At 29.1% G+C, this 22,296-nt stretch overlaps 1 protein-coding gene across 3 annotated transcripts in view; it reads right to left on the bottom strand.

Annotated features, from left to right (window-relative positions):
* The window catches only part of LOC107444296 (neural cell adhesion molecule 2), an 802,953-nt gene that overhangs the window by 44,789 nt on the left and 735,868 nt on the right, over window positions 1-22,296 (bottom strand). For all 3 annotated transcript variants that reach the window (XM_071181215.2, XM_071181216.2, XM_071181214.2), the window contains 3 exons: window positions 19,247-19,534; window positions 11,622-11,918; window positions 3,951-4,076 (listed from right to left, as the gene is read on the bottom strand). In XM_071181215.2, coding sequence (XP_071037316.2) covers window positions 3,951-4,076; window positions 11,622-11,918; window positions 19,247-19,534 — 711 coding nt within the window. The remainder of the gene's footprint in view (window positions 1-3,950; window positions 4,077-11,621; window positions 11,919-19,246; window positions 19,535-22,296) is intronic.

The following is a 22,296-nucleotide window of genomic DNA, read 5'->3' as shown; positions in this document are numbered from 1 at the left end:
CAGAACTTTTAATCTGCTGATCAAATCTTTATCATTCGGATCTATACATAGAACGTTGTCAGAAAAGAACAGAAAATGACAATGCCATTCAGAACGGAAAATAGCATGTATTTTTGCAGCAATTTATTGTTGCTAAATGTTTATGATAGTCATCGCACCGAAAAAGGTTAATTTTGAAGGAAAAATGCAAAATAAGTTTTAAATCTCATAGTTTCGTGTTTTAATAAATTTTTTTTTCATTTAAGTGTTTAGAACTGTTGTGATTCATCCGAATAAAAATATCTGGTAACTTGACTTACGAAAACATTATACCGGAAGAAATAGAATTATCAGGTAGAAAATCGATTTGACAATAAAACCGAATCACAGTTTTATTTATTCGATGTTCAAAACTATGAAATAATTCTTGAAAATTAAGACCAAGAATAGAAAATAATCGTAAAATGATTTGGGAAGAAATGGAGCTATAGTACAGTTATTAAAACTGCACGGCATATACTAGAATTCGAACTGACTATTTTATTATGTTAATGAGTAGATTTAAAAAGAAAGAAAAACAATTTTGTCAACGGAACAGTACAAATCTGCAGAGAGAGTCTATAGGAAGAATGGTTTTTTTTTTTTTTTTTTGACTGTGTAAGCCAGAAAGAGAAGCCCTTCGTTCCAAGCATTTCTTTTCCTAGTAAATTAAAATAAAATCAATTATTTCCTCTTAATTTTGCAAAATACTTATAATCTTCATAAATATTCCATATAATTCATATTGTTACTAAAGCTTAGAAAACTGTCGGAACTTATATTTTCTTTCAGCTATCATCACTTGCTTGCACATATTTGTCTTTGCTTGGGAAATTCTCGCTCTTATTTTATTTTTCTTATACGAGATCTTTTATCGCCCTTCTTCCTCCCTGGGTTTGAGTGTCTTTTTGTCGCAAGGCAAACGTGACGTTCCCAAGGGGCGATTCTCAGAAGCTAGACTTGGGATTGGAAGTCCCTAGAGCTCAAAGAAAAAAAAAACTTTTCTTTTTATACTTTTTGTATTAAGTCTTTGTTTCCGTTGAATAAGCGTGAATGCAGCTGACACTTGAATGCAATGCGTGTTCAATGCTAGATGTATATAAAAAAAACAGTGTTTTATTGTGTGTATCCTTGTTAAATCTCTACAACATTGTTGTGTAAAACAGTTGTTCTAATTTTATATTCTCCCACCAATTAAAGAAAAATACTTTTTATTGTCATCGTGAAAAGTATAAATAAATAAAAGTTCAAGAGTGACTAAGTTAACACTAAGCAGAACGCTAAGTTAAATTTATTTATTCGATTATCTTATAACTAACTGGAGATTTTATTTAAGAGTATATTTGATTGAAGGAAACTTATTTGTAAATCTTTAAGGATATGAGCATAGCTTTAAAGAAAATTTCCTCGTTGGTTACTTTGAACAATTAGAAACTATATTCTTACGCCGAATTTTTATGGCATGAATTAAATTATATTTAGGTATCCTTATTTTATACTATATTTTAGGCATACATATTAACATAATATTTTGACAAATATTTTAAATAATTGCATTGTGTCATGTGTAGATCTAAATCGTTAAGTTGCCATCGTATGATTGCATTCTTTTTAGAATACAGGCTTAAAAACAATCACATGAATAAAAAGCCTTAAGTAAATTAGTCAGTAAGAAGTTTTGGCAAGAAAAATAGTATTCTTAAGTTATATTTTTCCTTATAACAGGAATGCTGAGGAAAACATTAAAATTAAAAAACAAAGCCTTGCTTCGGCGAGTTATATAAAGTTTTTTTAGAGCTGTGAAAGGTGTAATTGCATAAGGAAGTATCAGAAGGAAAACACAAAGCAAGTTTCATTCAAATTATCTTATTTCATTAATGAGAAGACTACATTGACTAACTGCTTAGGAAAAGCCATAAACTTTTTAAAAAGTGATATGACTGAATAAGATAAGAAATAGTCATATTTAGATATCAACTGTACGTGACAATTTCTTGAGACTTCTTAGGAGAGCATTTTTATGACTTTTGTTTAACACAGTGTCCATTATCTTATATAATACATCGCAAAAATGTGAAGTATCTAATGCACTTTAACAATGTTCAAATCACCCTTTTAACAGCAAATTTTCAAATTTGTACAAAACCAGTACCAAAATAGAGAATATGTGTGTGTGCGTGCGTGCGTGTGTGTGTGTTTGTTAGTGTTAGTGTTAGTGTTAAAGTATGAAATCCGTTATTTTATAGAATACCCAGCTATTTCATAGAATAACGATCTGCAGCACGTTAAAGTGTAAAATAATCGATATTCTACAGCTCAAAGTTTAGGTACTGGTCAGGGATTTAAAAAATGTTCGTGTAAAACCCAGTGTGTCAACAAAAAATGTTTTTGCTTTAGAAGTAATGTTCTTTGTAATTCCAAGTGTCATTTTAGTAATCCTTGTTGTAGCAAATGATTTAATGGTAAGTTTCCATAATTACCATTTATACGCTGCATAAATTAGATAAATTGCTTCTTTTTCGTTTTAATTGTCGATCATTAGTTTATTTATAGAATACCTAGTTATTTCATTTTAGATAAATTGTTTATTTTACACTTTAACTGTCTCTCATTAGTTAATTTTTAGAATACCTAGTTATTTCATAGAATAACTAGTTTAAGTGTCAAATTAATAACATATTACACACTTTAACGGACACGATCAGTTATTTCATGGCATAACTAGGTATTCTATGAAATAACTGCATTATATACTTTAACGGTAACATATATATATATATAGTTCAAAATGAATACAAAACAAAGGAAAATTACAACAAATAAAATAGAACACATTAAGTTTGTTTTATCATGTCCTAAGTTGTCCTTTGTCTTATCTTCATTTTGAACTTATCTAATGAGTTCTGTTTACTTGCAGCTTATGCGCGATAAATGAAACTTACTGTTTTTCTTAATTTTCTGCGTGTTTTTTTGTATTTATTTATTTTGTTGTATATATATATATATATATATATATATATATATATATATATATATATATATATATATATATATATATATATATATATATATATATATATATATATATATATATATATATTTAAGAGATTGGATCATTAAATTTGTATCAAAATGCTCTTAAATTGTTATACATATTAGAGTTTTCAGTTCATCCAAAAGAATACTCAAATATAGCAATTTTAAAAATTTTATTATCCGCATAAAATTGACCTTTAAATGTATATTCTTCCAGTAGAGCGAAAACGCTATTTATATTTAAAAAAAAAATTTATTTTAACATTAAACTAGCCTCCAAGTGGGTAAAAATTTTGCAATTTCTTGTAATGTTTTTTATTTATTATTATTCAAATTCTTCATACTAATAGGTTTGCTTTACCTGATCTCATTCCGCTATAAATACTGAAAAAAATGAGTTTTTTTCATTAGCATAAACCAAAAATAAATAAATAGTCATTACAATATATCGATGGCTATAAATTTTACCCATAATATCAAAAACACTACTTAAGCCAATAAAATATTAGAGGATACTTTTATTGGTACGCATAATATTTGACAAATAACATTCAGAATTAAAAACGTTCCCCAAACAAGCACTTTATAAACAGCCACTTAACCACTAATAATATCTTAAACAACTTTATAAATAGACTTTTTAATGAAAACACAGGTTGTTCATAATGCAAATGTTGTTTTTCTTCTTTTTTTTAAGTAACTGTCACTGACATAAATCCAATCAATAAAAATTAGTTAAGGCAGCAAAATAATTTTATACCTTCCCCAACACCAATTCAAACCAATTGAATGACTATTGAAGTAACTTATCCAAAGCATTATTCTCCAATTCCAATTTACCATAATAAAGAAAATTGCTATTGTTAGGAAAAGCAACGAGAATGCAATGCACTTACCTTTCTGTTTTCTCCTTTTTTTGACTTTTATGGCTACAATGATGATGAGGGCAATAATCACCAAAGCAACTACAATTCCGATGAGGAGGCCTAGTACCGGTCGAATAATGATAATGCCTTCCATTCCTAGAACGACAATAGTCCCCAATTAATCTTATGATTGACTGCAAGATATCGGTTACTAGCTTTAATGGTTGGTTCTGTCTAATTTAAAAGAGTTCGGAAAGTGATATATTTCAGGGATAATATTAACGATGCTGTAACTTTTTTTTTAATTTTTCCGTTCCTTAAGAGAAAAAAATTGCCATGTTATTCAAGAAATTAAAAATTAAAAACGATAATCTTGAAGACTCTTAATATAAAGTGGCATGCCTAAAATCACGTTTTATCGTAACCTTTCCTTTTACGATGAACCTATTTGGTTGATAAAATATTCAGCATCTGCTAAAGTAGTAAGTGCGTTTATAGGTTTAGCGAAACTTTAAGGATTTCGAACACAACGACGTCTTGTCAATACGAATATTAATGGTTTCGCCAAATAAAGCTCTTATCTCTCAATATGGCAGCTTCTTAAAATTAAGAATTATTCATGTTAAAGTACTAAAGTTAATGTAGATTATTCACATAAATGTATTATCCATGTTAATGTAATGAACATTTAAAAATAATTTTAGTAAATAATACCAAATGGTACCTAATCTTCACAACAAATTTTTCTCCGATTAACTGGAAACAACGTTTTTCTAGGTTTGCCAGATCCTTAAGGTGTAAGTATAATTGTACTTAAGATAAAAAGCTACAACGTATTACTAATTTGCCGCGTAACAAACCACTGGGAATAGAACAAAAGTTTAGCAATAGGATTATACTTTCAGGTATTGAAAAGTATTACGAATATAAATGGACAAAAAATATCTTGTGGTAAGGTTTTAAATCTCAAAATACCATAAAAAAAATTCCTCTAGAATTTTTTAATTTGAAAAAAATTCTATGCATTATAATACATTTGTGGTAGAGTTAATGCAATTCTTCTTTTGTTATTATTATTTGTCCTATTATGAGCATGTTTCCTACTTCATAATTTCCATTTCTTATGGAAAAAATTAAATGGTTATATAATGAGGTTGAAAAAGAAAATTGAGGAAAAAAATCCACCTATATTAAGTGTTTCATATTGAATAATAATTCTCCAGAGCGTTTGATATTGAACAAAATATAAACAGTGAACACAAGTATTACATCTTTAAGTAAATTTGCATTTTTCAATTTCTTTATATGCGTTTGCTTTTAAGCATTCTTCAATTGGATGAATGCCTAAGTACTTCATGTTTAGTTTAACAAACCATATTTAAAAGTATTCCTCATTTGCCATTATAAATCATAACCGCTTGTTATTTTGCATTGCAATACTATCATCTCCTTCAACATTTTACAAGTGAATCTCATGTGTACTTTTTCATTGTATTTGATCATATTCATTGTATATGTATCCTTTGTATATGTATTTGATTAGGATTATTACAAAAAGTTTAAATATACAGTACGACTTTTAATTGTAATTTTCTTTGTCTTCCAGATTTTAAAGCCTACATATTTATTTTTATAAATTTCTAGAGGAAAAAAAACAGTTTACGATGCTTAAGTAAGAATGATTTGGTGAACACCTATGATATGAAAAATCATACGAACATCAATTATATGAACGCTTTCAATAACAAAGGCTAAACAGTACCTATCTTGTCTATAGTAAACATATTTAATAGGCAGAATTCCGAATCACCTGGTTCTGGGTTATGCAACATTTCAGAAAACTTATTTCTGTGTTCTTTAAAAATAATGACAATCTTTGACAAAAATATTATAACAACAAGATTTTACCATTAACAAACGCGGTTTACATTTGTATTTAAATAAATCTATACTATTATAAAGTAGTTTTATGTGCCTAATCCCCTTCTCCAGTAAAATCTACTTTGTAATTTTCTCAAATCACAAAATATAATGCTCCTCGTCTCTTACGAATGTTAAGTTCAGAGCCAAACATATTCGACAGTTATTGGTTCTAAAACATGTCTTAATTATGCCCCATCTAGTTGAGGTCTGGTGATTGCCTGCTTAGTTCTGAATCTCTAATATTAATTATTCCCAGACTTTCAAGAAATAAGACCGCATTCAGAATATTAGGGAAATCAATGCTAGATCTGACAATTAAATAATGGAACTTTGATTGACTTGGCAACTAAGCTTGGAGAAGGAGGATGGAATGTACTTGAATGAGGTACTTTTAGTGTACAGTAAAGATGGACCTTTTTTAACCTCCCTATTGATATTAATTTCGTCATTAAGTCCTGCTGTGGACCAATTTTATTTCGATTAAAGTGTGTAGTGAAGCATTTTTTAATCTGTAATTTGCGAATCAGCGAAAATCGCTTACAAACTAAATCCCTTCTCCATTGGATATGTATTACTCAAAAGTGCATTAAAATACAACTATCTCCATTTCACAAGAAGGTAAAATCAACTGATTTGTTAATGTAATTTTTTTTTATCTTTTGACATCTAATTATCTTTCGGCTACCTGAAGCACTACTTTATACAATAGAGCCATTTGAAATATTAAACGGTGAAATGAACTGAAGAAACTGAAGTCAATGTATTTGTCTTTGTGTGAAATATATTTGTAAATGAACTTCATTAGTTTCAAAAGTATTAAAGGGTAAAAAAGTAAAGGAGTCACTGGAATTGCCAGAATTCTATGAGAATTCTTCAGATTTAAAAAGAACTGTTTTCACATTACGCAAACGATTTTTACTCACTTAAGAAATAAAAAGTAGCTAACAGAAGAAAATATTCATTTAGTTGAAAAAAAGTGACTCTTTGAAAATAGTGACTTCTTGAATATGAACTTTTTTTTGTGTTATATAGCTGATGGGCTGTAATACGAGGGTTGCTATTTATATTTCTGGCCTTGGCAACAGTAAGTGTTGCTAGGCGACCGCAGACGATTTTAATCGAAAGTTTGATATTTTTAAACACAAATTCAGCAGACGATTTACCATTATAGCTTCATTTGTGTTGTTGACAGTAAATTGAAAAGTTCTTCTCTTTCAAAAAATGGAATTGAATCGTGAACATTTTCGTGCCATTATTTTTCATAACTTTCGACGTGGATTGTCAAGACAAGAGTGCTTCGATGAACTTAATTCTTAATTCAGTGATAAAGCACCATCCTACAGCACTGTAAAAAATTGGTATAACGAATTTAATCGCGGTCGATGTTCGATCCAGGACGAATCCCGTGCAGGTCGTCCAAAATCCGTTGTTGTGCCAGAAAAGATCGATGCTGTGCGTGAACTGATAAAGCAAGATCGTCATGTGACAAACCGTGAGATAGAGGCGTCTTTGGACATTAGTATGACGAGCATCAATAAAATATTGCATGAACATTTGAGCGTAAAAAAAAATTTGTTCACGTTGGATCCCGCATAATCCGCAAAAAAAGGCTTGAGTTGTGCCACTACTGTAGGCCATGAAAGATATGTAAACAAATTATGACTTTAATGGGTAAAGCTACAATATGTTTAAAAAAAAGAGAGAAAACGCAATTAAAAATAAGAAATTGAAATAATTCCTGCAGAAGAAGAAAACTATGGTAGATGAGGTACACGATGGTGACCAAAGAAGCCAAATTATGGCAGGATGCAGTTTACAGGATATTAAGTTGAGATACGAAACTGGTATTAAATGGGAGTCAACTTTAACAAAGGATTGAATACAGGGTGTCCCAAAAGGTCGTTTACAAACTTAACATGCTGGTCTGTCATATCATGATGAACAAGATTTAGATAGGAACTTGTGTCCGAAAATTAAAACTGAGACCGCTAGAGGGCGATAAGTGCAGGTTTGGATGAGGAAAAAAAAATGATATCGATTGCGGTGTTAATATGATTTTTATTATAAAACATCATTACATCACAGCAAATGCTCAAAATTCCTTCCATTCGCCACAATGCACGTTCACAGCGTCGGCGCATGGAATTACGAACCCGTTCAAATTGGCCAGGAGTGTCACGGACACGTGCTGCCGCTTCTGCGATCCTGGCGATAAGATCCATGTCCGTTGTTACATGTGTCTCGTACACTCCAGACTTCATGTGTCCCCACAGGTAGAAATCCAGGGGAGTCAGGTCGGGGGATCGTGGCGGCCATGGGACTGGTCCGCCTCTACCGATCCAGCGATTAGGATAAATCCTATCGAGGTATTCTCGAACAGCGTAGCTAAAGTGGGCAGGCGCTCCATCATGCTGAAAACAGATGTTTCGGCGTGTAGCGGCTGGAACGTCACCCATCAGATCCGGAAAAACTCTTTCTAAAAAAATGCGATAGGTATTTCCGTCGAGGCGTTCAGACAGAAGGTAAGGGCCAATCAACATGTCACCGATAATACCAGCCCAAACGTTTACGCTGAAACGTTGTTGATGTGCATGGGCACGTGTACATCTTGGGTTTTCATGCGCCCATACGTGCATGTTGTGCAGGTTCACGACACCATCCCGTGTAAAGCAGGATTCATCAGAAAACAAAATCCATGATGGAAAATCTGGCTGTGCGACCCGCTGTTGCAAATACTAGCGTGAGAATGCAATGCGTTTGGGATAATCGTCAGCGCACAATGCCTGTACTTTTTGGAAGTGGTAAGGGTGTTGCATGTCATCGTGCAGTATGCGCATTATGATGGAACGAGCTACATCCAAGACACGTTTGCCTTCTCGGAGACTTCTTTGCGGGTTGATGGCATACTCCTGTAGCACGGTTTCCTCTACGACGGGTGTGCGTGTGACTACGTGCTACGAAAGCACCTGATTCACATAATCTGCGGTGCAATCGTCCAAACAAAGCATAACGTGGCTGACGTCTGTTTGGGAAGCGCTCAAGGTACGTCCGTGCCGCGGGTCGTCCATTTCCATCAGCGGCGCCGTATACGTAATGTATGTCGGCCATTTCTGCGTTACTAAACTCATTCATCCTTCTCCTTCAACGTCCACGCCTGAAATGATTGTTTTCCCCACTCTCCCGTTTTCGTGCAATTATCGCCCTCTAGCGGTCGCAGTTTTAATTTTCGGACACAAGTTCCTATGTAAATCTTGTTCATCATGATATGACAGACCAGCATGTTAAGTTTGTAAACGACCTTTTGGGACACCCTGTATAAAACAAGAGCCTAAAAATGAGCTCTAGTTACAAAGATGCAAAGAGTTTTGGTGTTACCAAAGTTAAATATTTGTCCTAGGTCCCAAAAATGCGTATCAATGGAACATTTATGTTATTAGGCTTTTCCATTAATTAGTACTTAGTGGTGTTAAATTGGGTTATGAGCATATATGTGAAAATGGCTAACACGTGATCAATTTAACCATGAACCAGAATTGTAATTTTTTTTTATTTGATATCTTTCTTAAACATTTCTTTTTGTTAAAAAATAGTATCCTGCGAAATTATCTGTTTTTAAAAAACGTCGATATATTTTTAATTTTTGAAATTTGGGGTTAATAATTTTTTTTTTACAAAATTTCACGGTGTCATCAAAATTATGTAAAACTATTTAGTAACTTATTACTATTTGAAAATGACATTCTCTATGAAATAAAAATATCGCTGTCACAGATAATAATATAATATATTGTGATTCTATTTTTTGTTAAATATATTATTGAGTATACATAGAAATAGTAACATACATTTAAAAATAAATCAAATACAGTTGTTGAACATGAAAATTTCATAAATTGTGTCTCGCAATTTATTATATTAGTTGTGACATCTAAAATAATGTGGATTTTAAGGTTGAATTTAATTAAGCTCTCAGCAAAATATTTACGAATCTAGGCTACTTAAACGTAATTATAAATTTAATTATGAAAGAGACAATTAAGAAGGATTTTGAAGAGTTTCGTTAAGGGACATTAATCTTATTATTTTAATTTTTAATTTTAAGAATATAATGTTAAAATATATAATTTTGCTAGAAAAGATTAATTATAAAACGGAAAAGTGCTGCTTTTTTAAAAAAAGCTTTTAAGGAAATAAGAAAATACAGCTACGTAAATTGTTTGTTCAACCAATTAAATATTCGAAATTAAATTATGAATGAAACAAATATTCTACTTGTCTAAATAAAATCATTTCCTTATGAATAATTGTAATTAATTTTTATCATATTGTTATGTATAATTAGTGCTTTTCTAAAGATAAATCTTTTGTTAACAATTTAAGAGTTGAATATTATGAATGTACTCATTTTCTTCACAAGACAAATTGAGAGTTATAAATTAATATGAATATTTTACGTATTTCTCTGATCAAGTATATTGAACGTACTAAATATCTAGCTTTACAAATGTATATAATAAATCCCTCAGAAGAAAAATAGTGCATGAATCTTTTTAAAAATTTATACATTAGAGTATAACACCAATTGAACTACCAATCCATATTGTATTTGCAGTTACTAACGTTTAAATCCAAAGTACTCTGATTCTGAACTGAACTTAGAGATCTAGATAAGATTCTAGAACCTTAGAAAGAAGTCTTCTGGGTTATGCTCTGAGTCATAATCATCTTTAGTAAAGACCTTTTAAGTGAATATGTCTCGAATGTCTTATCTTATGTCTCGTCTTATATAAAACGAATGAACCTAAAACAAATTCTCGGCTAGCAAGCTTCAGGGGAAATATAACGCATGATCAGTCTACCACTAGATATATTTCACTCTAGCAATGATAATATGGGAATAGATTACGAATCGACCATCAAGAAGGTCACCTCTGGAATTCGATACTGGTTCTATTTATGGGGAAACTTGCGCAGTATTCATTGAGATGTCCCAGATTCATTTGTTATTTTATATGTGAGACTTTTTTAAGGCGTGAGTGAAAAATACTGATACATACCTAATATATTATGCTTAGACACTTATAAAAAATTTTTTAAAATTTTTCCATAGTTACCAAAGTTTAGATCTCTAGCCTTATAATCCGTAATCTGTCTCAAAAATCATGGGAGTTTCTGGAGTGATCTTTAGATCGAATTCACCTCCATTAAAGATGTCTTAAGCATTAGGTAATGCATAAAAAATTAATATGAATGCTTAAAAAAACAAAAAAATTAAAACACGAAAACCTCCTCTCATATCATTATTCCGATGCCTACGATACTATGGTTCATTCGACCATCGTGAATTAGTTGCTTGATTACTGTGGTTCAGGTGAGCCAAGAACAAATTACGATTCAACCAACTCATTGCCTCTATTTCAAAGAAAGGAGCCTTATTAACAAACATGGATCCAATACCCAGCACTGTGAAAAATAGCGGAATAAATTAACGTTATAAATCACCGGCACGTTGGGTGCCTCAACCGTAAATTCTATTTTCACCTATCAATATTATACCATAAATTATATATAATATATATAATTATTATTTATTGCTATAATAATATATTATTTACAATTGTATAATTTATTATTTTCTAATGTATTTATAATTGCGTAAATAATTTATTATTATGATTTAAAATCTTTAGTAACAAGCATAAGAATTGATTAATATCAATATTAATACTTACTATAAAAAAAAATTTAAACCAAACTATGGTATTTTAAACAAATTACCTGTTAATTTTTCAGCTCTTTGGAGAGTGGTTGCCGCTAAAGTGTAAAGCGGTCCTCTTCCTTTTAGATTACTTGAGTATATTACCAAATGTAAAGCAGTGTTACTCGGCAAACCTTGAATCGTAAAGCTTGATTGTGACAAAGTGACATTCGACCGAAGCTTTCCAATATCAACGTCGTAAACCTCAATTGTAAATACTTGAGGCAAACCACCGTTATAACCTTCCATGCAATCAACCTGGATTGAGTTTTCTGTGTGATTAACCACTGTGCAATTCTGTAATGCTTCTGGAGGACCTATAAATAAACAATTGAGAGAAGAGTGCTGTGGTTTACTAAAGAGCACATTCAATGTTTCATTTGCTTATAACTTGGATGAAATGCCTTTTAATAAACAATTTGTATCAAACTCTAATTTCACAATTAATTTATATTGATCGAGAAGCGATACTTCATATTCATTATAGAGAGTACCTTATTTTACCACGTTTATATCAACTTGCCTTCGTGTATGTCTGTCCGGGTGGAATTTTGTAATCGATTTTAAACTAACTTCCCGACTAGCTACAAACTTCAAATTTGGCACATAGTTCAGAATTGGATGACAATGCATGAAAATGTGGAGAAAAAAGACATACAAAGTAAAATAAAATTAAAATTTTAAAAAAAATTATTTTCGAGATTGTCTTTTGTTGTCGATTCCATTATTTCAAATTAGTATTACATGTCAGGTGAAAAGATTTTTATTGTCGAAGTATTTTTATTGGCTGAAAAATCACGTGGTAGGATCCAGTTTTTCCTCATTCATTTCCAGATAGTTTTGGTTATCATCAGCATAAAACTAATGAAAGTCATAAAGGTATTGTTATTATTTTAGTGGTGGTCTTTACTACTCTTGACTAAAAAAAATAATCTAAATAAAAAAATATATTTTTAAAAACCACGTATTTTGTAGTGAAGAATAATAATTAAAAAGTAGTAATTTTTAAGAAATATAAATTAAAAATTAAAAATATCAAAATAAAAAAATTCAAAATAAAAAATATTTTTAAAAACCACGTTTTTGTAGTGGAGAATAATAATTAAAAAAAAATTGAAAAGCGAAAAACGTGGGGCGCATGAAATACATAACAGTACATATACACATACATATACACATTTTCTTACTCATATTCATACACATGCACAGCCACATACATATGCATATACACAAACATATTCCACATTCAGATACAATTACAATTACAGATATACATACACATATTCTCAATACACACACTAATATAACATTACTGTTATGTATTTCATGCGTCCCACGTTTTTCGTTTTTCAATATTTTTTTTTATTATTATTCTCCACTACAAAAACGTGGTTTTTAAAAATATTTTTTATTTTGAATTTTTTCATTAAAAGTTTAAAAAGTGTTTATTTATTTAGTGTTATATCATGTAAAAATTTTCATATCTTATTAAAACGTATTATGCTTCAGACATCGTATTGTAGCATCGCGATTAATCTGACTTTACGAATAAATAAAGAAAATATCATTATAATTATTAAATAAATATGAGCTTCAAGGAAAGCATACTAACATACTAACTCATTTTTAAATAAAGAATATATGATTTGCTTATATCTTGAGTTATATCTCTAGTAATTTTAAGGAAAAATATACAAAATTTATAAATATATTATATTAATTTATACTATATATCGTTTACACTATATTTATTTCTTTAAGGTTTAATTTTTATGTCTTATTAAAGCACCGGTCAAACATCAGGCTTTAAAATCGAGTTTAATTGGAATTTTCTGATAATTAAAAAAATATCATTCTAATAATTAAATAAAATATAAGAGAGATAAGCATGTTAACTCATTTTTGAAGCAAAACAAACAAACATTTTTTTTTTAATTCTATCAAGAGTTATAATATCTATAATACTTTTAAGGTGAAAAATGTGTCTGTATAATTAAAAATATAATATTTCTTATAATAAGTTAGTTCTGACATCCTGTCCTACTCTTCAAATTAATATAAATTTGCAAATAATTGGAGAAAATATGAATATAGTTTTCAGAAAAACTATAGTACTGAAAATATTTTAAATAATTATTGTTGTCAAAAATGACAAGTTGTTAGCGTCATACATCATAATATATTTAATATTTTGAAAAAACAAAAATATATGTTTTTATTATACTTTATAATTTAAATGCAATATTTTATATTTCTTTGCAATAATTATCCTTTACTTTTAAAGAACATGAAATAAATAAAATATTCTTAACATTAATTAACAGTTTTAAACCTAAACTTGATAAAAATAAATCTTCCAAACATAATTGTTCCATTTAAAATAAACGCAAACTGATGTAACTGGTAAAACTTTTATAAATAATAATAAAATTAAAAATGTAAAATACTTATTTTGGTACTACATAGTTTTTTTTTTCCTAAATGTCTTCTTTAATCTTTTAATTTTTAAGAAAGATTAAATTTCCATTGATCCTAAATGTTTATTAGCAAGAGAAAACTGTAAAAAAAAAACACACTTTCTTCTTTTTTAAAAAATTCCAATTTTTTTTTTTTCTTTCAGAGACTGAATAAATCTTGTTCAATAAAGTATGAATAAAAATAATTCTGCATTTCCTTGAAAGAAAATAAAATCGATCAAAGGATAATGATCCATTTTTATTTTAAATTTAATTATTGTGCAAAAACTCTCATGACGGTAAAGTTTTCTCTCTATTCTAAAAAAAAGTTTTTGCAGTTAATTTTGTCCCCTGAAAAACTTTTTAACTACGTGATGAATATCTAAGATTAAGGAATCAATTCATTCAGAATCTTTCAGGGATGACATTTAGGGCATTCAAATCTTTTACATAATTTTAAATTTTTATTTATTTTAGTTTTAAAGCACGATTTTGCAGTTAATAATGAAGAATAACCGCCGTTCACAACAGCCAATCACATGTCTGAAAACGGCAAGCTTAAAAAAGCGATTTACAAGTCTGAATTTTCTTTTTCAGAGATGCAACCAATCACAAAATAGTTAGAATTTCATTCTTCAGTTTTACAACATCTCAACTTATTTCGTATTGATATATTGATTAATCTGATTATTTGTTTTCTAAAACGTTAATTCGTAAGTTTAATCTGGTTCCGGCATATAAGATAAAGTTGAATGACAAGGAATTTAATTAATATGCAATACAGTAAATAAGCGAAGAGATATTTTATAAAAGTATTTAATGAAAAATAATAACAGCGAAATATATGCGTTTGCGAAGCGTTCTATTTACATCTCTGAATGTTGCCACCTATTTTTATGAAAGTTAAACTATTCTCTGCTATAATAAAATTAGACTTATGCGAACCTTACATTCTATTGATCTAAGTGACGATGGGATTTGTATTTTAAAAAAATGTGATAAGATTCGCTTAAAAAATGTTGACGTTATTATATGGGACGAAGCAAGTATGATTCCCAGAAAAGCAATAGAAATGATCGATAGAACTTTTCGTGATCTTCTAGCTAATGAGATACCATTTGGTGGTAAGATAATCATTTTAGGTGGAGATTTTCGACAAGTGTTACCTGTCGTTAAAAAAGCTACACATATGCAGGTTATTAATGAAACTATAAAATACTCTTTTCTTTGGCCATTTTTTGAAATCCTCCATTTGACAATTAATATGAGAGTTAAAGCTGGTAACCAAGAATTTGCCAATTGGTTGTTGACAATTGGCAATGGAGAACTTTTACATCTTGATGCAAGCACTCCTGATCTTTATTGTAAAGATATCATTTCTTGGTTTTTTGAAAAAATCGATTGTCTTAATACTAACTTCATTAATCACATCATATTATCACCGCAAAATGATGAAGTTAACAAAGTTAATGAAAATATTTTATCACGTGTGCCAGGTGAAGAGGTTATAAGTTATAGTATTGATAAGGCCACACTATATGGAGTAGATAAATCAGACGGGAGAGAAGAAGAAGCTACTTTAAGGTATTCTATTGAATATTTAAACTCCATAAATCTCCCGGGACTGTCACCTCATCAGCTCAAATTAAAAGTTGGATGCATTGTAATGCTGATCAGGAACATATCTATTGTTGATGGCCTTTGCAATGGAACTCGATTGACTGTTCTTAAAATAGGGAAAAGAGTATTGACTTGCCAAATTGCTACTGGTAATAAAAATGGTAGTATTGTCAATCTTCCAAGAATAGAATTAAATACATTATCAAGTAATTCTTCCTTACCATTTGTGCTTTATCGACGACAATTTCCTGTTAGATTAGCTTATGCCTTAACAATTAATAAGGCCCAGGGCCAAGCCTTCGATAAAGTTGGGCTATATATTGAACGGCCTATTTTTTCTCATGGTCAATTATATGTGGCATTGTCAAGATGCACAACGAAGGAGAACATTAAAATATTTATTAAAGATGATCCTGTCATTAACAATATTGTATATAGAGAAATATTATAACATATATATATAATGTCAAATTTATAAATGTATTTAGCGTAAAGAAAATGCTATTGGTGCATTGTTTATTTTAATTCCGCAAAATTAATGTTTTCATTTATAGTTATTTTGCTGAATATTATTAAAATATTTTTTTAAAAATTACCCTGTTCTTAACAATATTGCTTATTGAAAAATATTATAGTGTTTGCATATATATATATATATATATATATATATATATATATATATATATATATATATATATATATATATATATATATATATATATATATATATATATATATTGAATTAAATGTGTTAAAAATATATTCATTTCTTTGGGACAAAGTCTGTATTATTGTGATTATCATTTTTTTTAAACAAGTTTCATATTAAGATTATATCTGCACATTGATGTTAATTTCTGACAATTTTGGCTCATTTAAAGAACAAATAGGACATAGAAGGAACTGTAGTCAACGAAAAAAAGTGACATTGATATTGACACACTGCTTATTCTGCATTTAAGAAAATTAATTCTTTTCGATGATAACAGTTAATATTCAGTTTAATATTGAAATATATGAAATCAAAGCATTCTTGGTTTTGCGAAGCAAACCAAGCAAGAATTGCGAAGCAATTCTCCGGGGGTTGGCGAGCGTCAGCGAGCAGGGGGCGGAGCCGTCTAGTTATAGAAGTTAAAAATTAAGAAGGGGAAAAGAAGAAAATAATTATTACTTAAACCTTTGACAATCATTGTTATTTAAGCATCATTAATTATGTTTATAACAGATAAGAAAATCAGCTTAAATAGAAAATGATCCGTTGCTGCATATGTTTAGTAATAAAGTATTAAGGAAGAAAATATATTTATTTAAAGAACATTTGGGCACTTTTTGAGCACTGGAGAAAGGGTAAATCCTATCGGACCACGCATTGTTTAAAAAGGTATATACTTATTTCGTATATTAATGAAAGAATAAATGTATGCCCTTCCCAATAATATTTAAACTAAAATATAATACATTATAAAGAACAGTGATGTTTAATATTAAAAAGATTACATAAACGATTTCAAAGGAATTATATCCTTGCTATTTAAGCATCATTAATTATGCGTAATAGCAAAAAAGAAAGGCAGCTCATATTAAAAAAGTTTCGTTAGTAATCGAGAATTAAGAGAGACATTTTTTATTTTATTTTAAGAACATGTGAACACTTTTTAAGAATTAAAAAGAGAAGGAATTAAATTGGATTCTGCAATTTTTTTAAGAAAATTTAGAGCAATTTGATATATTAATGGAAAAATAAATGCGTACAATTATCAATAGTGTTTAAATTAAAATATAATAACTGAAAAACAATACTGTGTTGTTTAAGATACTAAAGATTAACAGAACGATTTCAAAGTATCAACAAAACAAAAAAAATGATTACGAAATATTTCCTGTTCTGACCCCTTACTAAAATTTAATTTCGAGTGAATGACAGAAATTTTACAGCATTTCTAACAAATAAGCCCAAAACTAAAATAGTGCTTAAAAATTTAGATATTTTCGTCATTATTTTTCTTAACAACTCATCGCTTTCAGATATTTCAGTTTAGTAAACGCTGGTAAGAGGATTGAAACAAATGATATTATCATTTGTTTCAATCCTCTGACCAGCCTTCTGATAATTGATATTATCAGAAATTTAAGCTGCTTTGAGTTCAATTCTTATTACGTTAAAGCTTCTTCTATTTATGTTAATGTCTCTTCGCGCTATTTTTATATTTCATTTTACTCTTACATCATTTCTTGTTACATTAACATAATTACTTTAGTAGTATCGTGGTTTTCTGCCCCTTTTGTATAAACAGTTAATCACTGACCATTGACAAGCACCATCACTATATTTTTGAAAATTGGCTTTTGCGTTTAACAACTATTTACCGACGTCGTATCACTGTAAAAAATTCCATATCAAATTACGGTACAAGGTACAGTCACTTTAAGTGCATCGACGGTAAAATCCATTTTACTCTTAAATCCCTCTAACCGAAAAATCAATTTCTCGAGTAAAATAGAATACCGTAATTTTTACAACAAAATTTATTTAATAAGAGGGGTTCGGTGATTTCACCGTAACTATTACTGTTAGAACAATAGTATATCAGATTTTTTAAAAAATTTCGTAACATATTCCGGTGAAAATGTAACGTCCACTTTAGTGCCGGTACTTTTTACCTTAATTCAAGGCAGGGATTTTTACTTTGCATGTAATAAAACATATCCAATGCTCAACAAGCTCTACGAAGTAAGAAAGAAAAATATGAAACACCTTAATAATATACATACTTTTAAAATGGGCACATTATATGTTTTAATCTCTTCTATAAAATGTACATTTAATGACCCTTTATTTGTCTTTTTTACTTATGGAGTTAATGATTACTGTGCTATAAAATAATAAAAATGTGCTAAAGGTGAGCTTCCAAAAATATAAATACTAAGCTTTTGCTTCATCGTACCTTTTTAAAAGAATTTACATGTGTTTATTAAATTCTATCCTCAATAACGCAGGTAGTTTCCTTAAATTTCATTAGAAAAATAGTTCTATATTCCTATGCTTCTCCTTTATCTCTTCACAATGTATTTTCATTCTTTTTTTAAATAACAATATTTGCAGCTTGGTAGCATTTGGGCAAGTGGAAATATAAATAAAAAATATACTATCCAGTAATTTCAAAGCTTAATCCATTATACACTGTGAAAATTTTCGTATCAAATTACTGTAGAAAGTACAGAAAATTTGGGTACATCATTCGTAAAATCCATTTTTATCGTATAATATTATGCCGTAACTTATATTATGCCGTGTTTTTATTCAATTAGAGTAATTCAGTGATTTTACGGCAATCATTACTGAGTAGAATACGATATATCAGATTTTTGTTCCGTATCATGTTCCGATAAAAAGTACCGGTAAACTGATTGCCTGTACTTTTTATCGGAATTTGATCCGGAATTTTTCACAGTGTAGAATGCTCCTGTAATTTAAGCAATTTTAGTAGTGTAATGAAATAATTCTGAGAAGTATATCAATAATACTTTGTACTGGTATTTCAAATTTTGAAATCTCTCAGCTGACTTACCAGCAGGAACAATTGAAAACATGCATGGCTCTTTCTGCCATCCGACGTCATTTGTAGCCCAGCAGGATAACGTTCCATACTCATCATCACTTCTAGGAATATAAGTTGCCACACTTTCTTTGCCACTGGATGTAAAGTCAGAAATGTCTAGATTTCTGTCTGATATATTGAATCTCCAATGAAATTCTAGATTAGGTGGATCTGCTTCCAATTCACACAAAACTCTCACAGCCTCTAGTCTCCCAACTCCGTATACTCTTCTAAGATTTAGGCTACATACTGGTGCATCTGAAAAATAATTAATATTTGTGAGAAATATCAGATATAGGGTGCCCAAATTATTTTAAAATCACGAACTAAAATGAAATATGCGTGAGAGAAAAAACGTGTGAACCTGAAATTTTGTGAAATATTAAAAAAAAATGAAATCAATGATATCAACTGAATGACATCACCAATCCTAGGGTGAGACAATTTCAAAACCTGAATTCAGAAACCCCTATTTATTGTCTGCAGATTATGATTCTTCAGAAAAACGTAATGATTCACGAATTTTTATAGATTTGGTCAAAAATGTTACTAATCGGTACAAATTATTTAAAATAGTGACATCTCGTAAAATAATTTTCAGGTGAAAAAAAAGTACGCAGCTAAATAACAATGAAGATTTTTCATATTTTCTCTTACTATCATTAAAACATTGCTAAAATAATTTGCATACTAAACTTATTTGTAATTAAATTATTTTCCTTTTGTTCTTGCTCTTTTGAAATCCTCCTTTTTGTTTAACAAATTAATGAAACATATCAGAAATATTCTGAAGGCATACATTAAGTTGCATTTTGCTATTTAAAACGAGACATTTTACTTGATTACATATCAGAAAGGCTTCTGAAACTATGGAATGTATTTTACAACATTTCATCAACAAAGAAGCATTGTTGCATGGCTTCGTGTTCATTAGTTTTTGAACCTATTAAGTCATTAAAAAACACATCAGCAATAATTTAGCACACATATATTTTGATCCTAAATCCAGATCATAACTTGAAATTAGTCATTGAAAATAAATACTACATAAATATGCATATTGCAAACACTTCTAAAATAATACTAATAAACGTTTTTAAATTGATCGAAAAATAAATTCAGTTTTTAGAAGTTTTAATTGAAAAAATATTTAAGATAAAATTATTCCCTTAAGGCATTGTGAATACTTTCATCAATTCATTGTGCAAATAAATTTTATTCTGAATAAAAACTCTCAATAATGACTTTTAAAATTTAAAAGTATATATTCTTTAAAACACCTAAAACTAGCGCAAATAATTTTTTTCATGACTATAGACGCTTATTTAAATTTAAAAGCAAATTTTTTATTGACTAAAAATTATTTCCATTCAGTGAATTTAACTAACAATACATTATTAAAAATTTTATAAATTACTCGACACATTTTTCGTAATTTATTTAAAAAGTTTTCTGTTTATAAAGTCGTGAATATTTGAATATTTGTTTTAGAATAATTTGCTTTAAAATGTTTAATCGTTTGATTCATTCAGTGCTATGAAATTTTATAAGTAACACTCAAATTCATCAAAATATTTTTTAAAAAAAGACGTTAATCCATGCTTTTAAAAATAATTAAAGCGTAATTTTTGAAAAGTGACAAAAATTACTTTCATCATTTTTGATATTCGCAACAGGATTTTAAAGTGAAAATCATTTAAAAAATACAATAAATATTTATTTTCGTAAATTCACTCAAGTTCAAAAAGATGGAAATGGTTAATAAACGATTAAAATAAAAATAATATATTTTTTAAGCATATATATATATATATATATATATATATATATATATATATATATATATATATATATATATATATATATATATATATATATATATATATATATATATATATATATATAAAAAATTCTAGATTAAAATGGCATAAAAATCCACACGCGTCATCACATGCCGCTAGGGGAGCTTCCTTATTATGAACTGTTTCTTTTTTGTGCTTCTAAGCAAGTCAGAATAGGGATGGGCCATTAGCTGGGTGTGATGATATTTTTTGGGACGGATTCCTATGCACTATTTACATGACCTCCTGACCTCATGAAAAATCTTTAGCAGGGTGGTTTAGTTATATTGGCTTAAGTCTATCTCCAAATTCCTTAAAATGAATTTTTAGACCACATTGAAATATCACGAACACAAATGGAAACGTGGAAATTCATTCGATCACGTATTCAGTGAATTACCAAATACCAATTACCAACAGAGTGAGTTTCTAAAATATTTGAGAGTGATCTATAAAATAAATGAATTTTTTTTTATACAATTACGAAATATATTAAAATATTGGCTATTTCAGTAACAACATTAAATCTCAATAACTATTTTGACCAAACTTGTGTGCACTGAAAAAAATTGTGGAAGAAATTACGGTAAACATACCGGTACCCAAAGTGCCGGTAGGTTTCACCGTAAGATCTATTTTAACTGTGAAATTTTACGACACAAAGAATATGATCCGGAATTTTTTACCGTGTGTTTATTTTCTCATGAATTACAGTCAAATTCATTTTATTATTTAAAACAATGATTCGAAGTTTTGATGAATGCAAAATAATACTTTGAAACAATTTAACAATATATTTTTCTTAAAAAAGGAATTAACGCAACAATTTTCCTTTGAAACTTAAGTTTTAAATAAAATAAACGACTTGGAATTTATAAGAGAACAGCAATGACTATTTCTCCCCAATTTTAACTTAATGCCTTCCTATTTCAACAAAAGGACTAATAACAAACACTCAGAACGAAATGCAAGAGTCTGTGTATCCATGCAAATTATCAAATAATCAATTGCTCGACTAAATTCTAAACTTGCTTGGATACAGAATAATGTTTCAAATAGAGGAGGCAGCAAAGCACACATTTCAAGGTAAAGCAGGTACGTATGGGTTTCTCCCATGAGGTTCTCTATTGAGCTCTTGTTGTAATGGACGTTTCGTTATTATCGCAATAATGACGTGTA

The sequence above is a fragment of the Parasteatoda tepidariorum genome, chromosome 8 (assembly GCF_982258835.1).
Source record: "Parasteatoda tepidariorum strain Cologne lab strain chromosome 8, Ptep-v5.0, whole genome shotgun sequence".
In the NCBI taxonomy this organism is placed as follows: Eukaryota; Metazoa; Arthropoda; class Arachnida; order Araneae; family Theridiidae; genus Parasteatoda; species Parasteatoda tepidariorum.
This window is presented reverse-complemented; position numbering and strand designations above follow the sequence as displayed.